Below are 4,372 nucleotides of genomic sequence, written 5' to 3'. Positions count from 1 at the left end.
AATCGGGATGTGGTTATGTCCTGCAGACTTGTAGTCTCTACACTTTGGCCATTTGTGACCTTTTGTGTTCCTGGCCCTTTGTTGCATGACCAAGCTTCCTAGATGTGAGAGACTCTAGGTAGGCTGACTAGACCTCAGTAGATGAACTTCCACTGAGACATATCTGGGGACACTAACTTGACACAATAGACCTTAAGACAAATGAAAAAAACGTATGAATTCTAGTGGGGGGGTGCTATGGGAGGGTGCCAGTGGGGAAGGGGGTATAAAGATGATTAAGGTTGATTGAGATGTTCTGTATGAAATACACAAAAATTCAATAAAGAAAAATAGAAAAAAGCAACCCCCCAAAAGGAAAAAGAAAATAAGGTATCAAGGTTCAGTGTCTTACTCAAAGGAAAATAAGAGAGAGTTTACTCTTGAACCAAATATGAGTGACTATGGCCTGGGCGCATGGATTCAGAACATGTTCCAATATGGGACAATTTCAGTTGCTGAAGTTACAGCCAAGAAAGTCCTGAATCAAGGTATGTTTCAAGTCCTTTAGTGGGAACGTCAGGTGAACACCTTACAGAAAAGCAAGGAAATCTTTGCTGTGGGTTTCAGATGCTACTGATGACATCCTTAGCTTTCTGTTGGTAGGACTTACACATCATAAAATGTTTTACCCAATAGCCACAGGAGGTCAGGTCAGACACAGAGGTGGGAAATGAGTGGTCGCTGAGGGGACTCAAGAGCGTCCAGGGTAATTTGACTCTTGGTCTGAAACAGCCCATGAAGTTCTAATCAATCAGCCTTGAAGCATCCTTTACACAGCTGTGGCTTTTGTTTGTTTGTTTGTTTCCCTAAGAATCTTGATTCCCAATCACAGAATGTAAAATACCCAAGGACAGGTGGTCAGACAGAGGACCTAAATAAAAGGTAAAGAATAACAACTTTGCATTTTATGTTAATATTTCAATATATACATTTTCATTCTCTTAAGAATACAGAAAATATTATGTTAATATTTTGTTCTTAATATTTCTCATACAAACAATAAAGTATAACTAACTTTTAGAATTACCATACCCCCTAGAACTAATCTGTAATTACCTTTCTAGGAGCTTTCATTGCCCAGAGTATAGTTACAAAAGGCTTTTAATAAAAGCTTTGACACTATTCCTCAAAATAATTTGTTTTCAAGAGCAAATGAAACTTGAAGGCATTAAATTTGCACAGCACATAAAAGATCTACTTGGAAAAGTTAGAAACATTTGAGGCACAGTGATGCTCACGAAAGAGTATCAAATGGATGTTCCTTTTATTCGGAGGCTCAGTCTGCATAAAAATTAAGATAACATAGGGGCTGGAGAGATGGCTCAGTGGTTAAGAACACTGACTACTCTTGCAGAGGACCCAGGTTCGATTCCCAGCACCCACATGGTGGCTAACAACCATCCTAACACCAGTTCTGGGGGAATGGGACATCTTCTTCTGACCTCCGCGGGCATTGCACGACACAGGTGCACTTACACACATGCAGGCAATACACTCGTACACATAAAATAAGGATGATAAATAAATTTGGGGGTGGGTTCTTTTTGAGACAGGATCTCCCTGTAGCTGGAGCTGTCTTGGAACTCACTATGTGGACCAGACTGGCCTTGAACTCACAGAGATCTGCCTGCCTCTGCCTCCGGAGTGCTGGGATTAAAGGCATGTGCCACCACGCCAGGCCAAAATTTTTTTTTTAATTAAGATAACATAGATTTCATATGTAATAACCAGCTATTCTAGAGCAGAAGACAACAGTCTTGGTCATAGGAACCAACAGGCAGTTGACTTTGTGATCCAGTCTTACTAAGTGACTGCCACCTCTTGGATGTAGTCAGTATTTGTGAAGAGCTGAGCAGAGCATCACTGCCTTTTTTTTTTTTTTTTTTAAGTTTTAGTCATCACATGACCTAATTTCCATGGCATGAACCATCTGGTAAATTTCAGATGCTTCAGATATTTTAAAGAAAGTTGCCATTTCCTGGAGCTGGAAGTTCCGAGGGATCACCTGTCGGGATCGTAGCCCTACAGCAGGCTTTGTTTTCCTAGGTGCAATGTGGTGTCCTGCGCTTTGGGGGCTGGGCTGCGCCGTGGGCTGGAGGTGCATTTCCTAGGTGCAAGGTGGCGTCCTGCGCTTTGGGGGCTGGGCTGCGCCGGCTCTGGGCTGCAAGAAGATGAACGCTGGTACTAAATGTTTCCTCAGGAGCTGGCACAGAAAATCAAGGGCTACCAGGAGCAGATCGCGTCTTTGAATTCCAAATGCAAGATGCTAATGATGAAGGCCAAGCATGCCACCATGCTGCTGACAGTGACAGAGGTTGAGGGGCTGGCGGAAGGGATGGAGGATCTGGACCGAGAGCTCCTCCCCACGTCTTCGGCTCACCCCTCCTTGGTCATGGTAAGAATCTGCAGCCTGCACCTCCCCCCTAGCCTGCCTTGGTCTTTGGACTGGAGTCTGGCGTGTGGCCCTACTGCCCCAGCTAGGCTTATATCGACTTTAGAGCTTGCAAATTCAAATTCAGGAGTGATTTCCTGGACTCCCAGTGACTACCCTGGGGCCAGACTCAGCCTTTAACACTGTAAACAGTGACAGTAATAATGAAAGTATTTACTTTAGACTATGAGTTCAAGACTGGGCCTTCATTCATTTTCAATTTTGCAGTAATACTGACAGGCTGAGCTTTATTTTGAAAACAGTTTCTTTGCACCGTGGTCTGGTTTCTGGAGGATGTGGGTGTTATGACACATTTAACTGTGTTTTCCAAACTCACTAGCTAACTATATACATATAAATGTACTCTGTCTGGTATATTATTAGAAAAAAAATCTATAAAATTCTTATAATAATGATAAGAAAAGCTATTATGAGAAAAAAAATTTAAAAACTGAAAGTTTAATTTTGGATTAAAAGAAATAGACTCTAGCCAGGTGTGGTGGTGCACGCCTCTAATCCTAGCACTTGGGAGGCAGAGGCAGGCGGATCTTTGTGAGTTTGAGGCCACCCTGGTCTACACAGTGAGTTCCAGGACAGCTGGGGCCACAAGGAGACCCTGTCTCAAAAAAAAAAAAAGACCAAAAAAAAGAAATAGACTCTATTAACCTCTCTTTTGCACCATTATTTCCCACACATTTTTGCATCGAGACTATGTTGAGTGTTTTGATAACCGCAGTGTCTTCCTGTGCTGCATATCGAGACTATGTTGAGTGTTTTGATAACTGCAGTGTCTTCCTGTGCTGCATTTTTTTCCCTTCTATGTGAAATGCTTCAGGTAATGTGTAACCTGACCTGGACCATGTGATAATATGTAACTTCAGATAAATTTATCTCCCTAGGATATTTGGAACTTGAGCTGTCACAACAGAAGTTTTATTTCATAGACGCTTCCTCATTTCCATGATTCATGATTTTTCTACCTGTTTTCTAAAGATACAAATATACTCATAAAAATAGAGATATTTAATAGAGCAACAAAACTTGAATTTGCTGGGGCACTCAGAGATCTCTGTTTGAGAGATGATCTTAACATCATATTCATTCAAGGATGAAATTTTAAAATACTAACACAGAATTAATAATGTAACTTAGAATCTCAGCCAATCCAGCCTCGGGTGGATAATGATCTGTTTTGACCTGTGCCTGTCTAGGTTTTGTGCTAACATTGCTAACTGATTTTCATGTCCTTTGGGCTACATTTTGCGTGGCAGATGACTGCAGGTCGCTGTCACACTTTGCTGTCACCTGTCACTGAAGAATCTGGGGAGGAGGGAACCAACAGTGAGATTTCTTCTCCACCTGCCTGTCGCTCCCCTTCACCTGTGGCTAACACAGAGGCTTCTGTTAACCAGGTACCTCCCACTGTCTTCCCCTCACTGAGCTCTGGGTGGATGCAGGACATCATTGTCGGCCCTAACTAGTCTGGATCTCAGGCTCCATCACATTTGGGTCCAGGAATTCGTCATGAGGGGCTGTAGTTCCATCATTTGTGATTGCTGTGTGAGGTGACTGGCCCAGTCTGTCATCTCTTCTGAGCTACTGATGGGATGAGCAAATTTTAGTTTGTGGAAATTACAGCTGATGTGGACAAAAAATTCATTCATGAGAATTATAGCCCGAAACAGCTCTCTTTTAAGGCCTTATAGCTTTAGTTTGTAGCCGTCATGTGGAAAGAAGTACTGCATCCCAACAGATAATAAAAGGCTTCTGTCACTTTTGTGAAGTCACATGATCCTATGGCTCATATTATACTTTTATATACTTGTGATAGAGGCATTTTAGCATATTTTAAATATAGCTTATATTATCTGTCAAAACATTTAGTGAGAAATATTCAATAAA

At 41.9% G+C, this 4,372-nt stretch overlaps 1 protein-coding gene across 1 annotated transcript in view; it reads left to right on the top strand.

Moving 5' to 3' along the window:
- Positions 1-2,208: 2,208 nt before the first annotated feature.
- LOC103730098 (nesprin-1) overlaps positions 2,209-4,372 on the top strand; it is a gene marked incomplete at its 3' end in the record, with an annotated part of 21,776 nt that continues 19,612 nt past the window's right edge. The window contains 2 exon segments of the mRNA XM_008828275.3: positions 2,209-2,434; positions 3,742-3,882. Coding sequence (XP_008826497.1) covers positions 2,228-2,434; positions 3,742-3,882 — 348 coding nt within the window.

Source organism: Nannospalax galili, unplaced genomic scaffold (assembly GCF_000622305.1).
Source record: "Nannospalax galili isolate Female #2095 unplaced genomic scaffold, S.galili_v1.0 scaffold93, whole genome shotgun sequence".
Lineage (NCBI taxonomy): Eukaryota > Metazoa > Chordata > Mammalia > Rodentia > Spalacidae > Nannospalax > Nannospalax galili.
The sequence above is the reverse complement of the archived record's forward strand: the minus strand, read 5'-3'. Positions and strand labels throughout refer to the sequence as shown.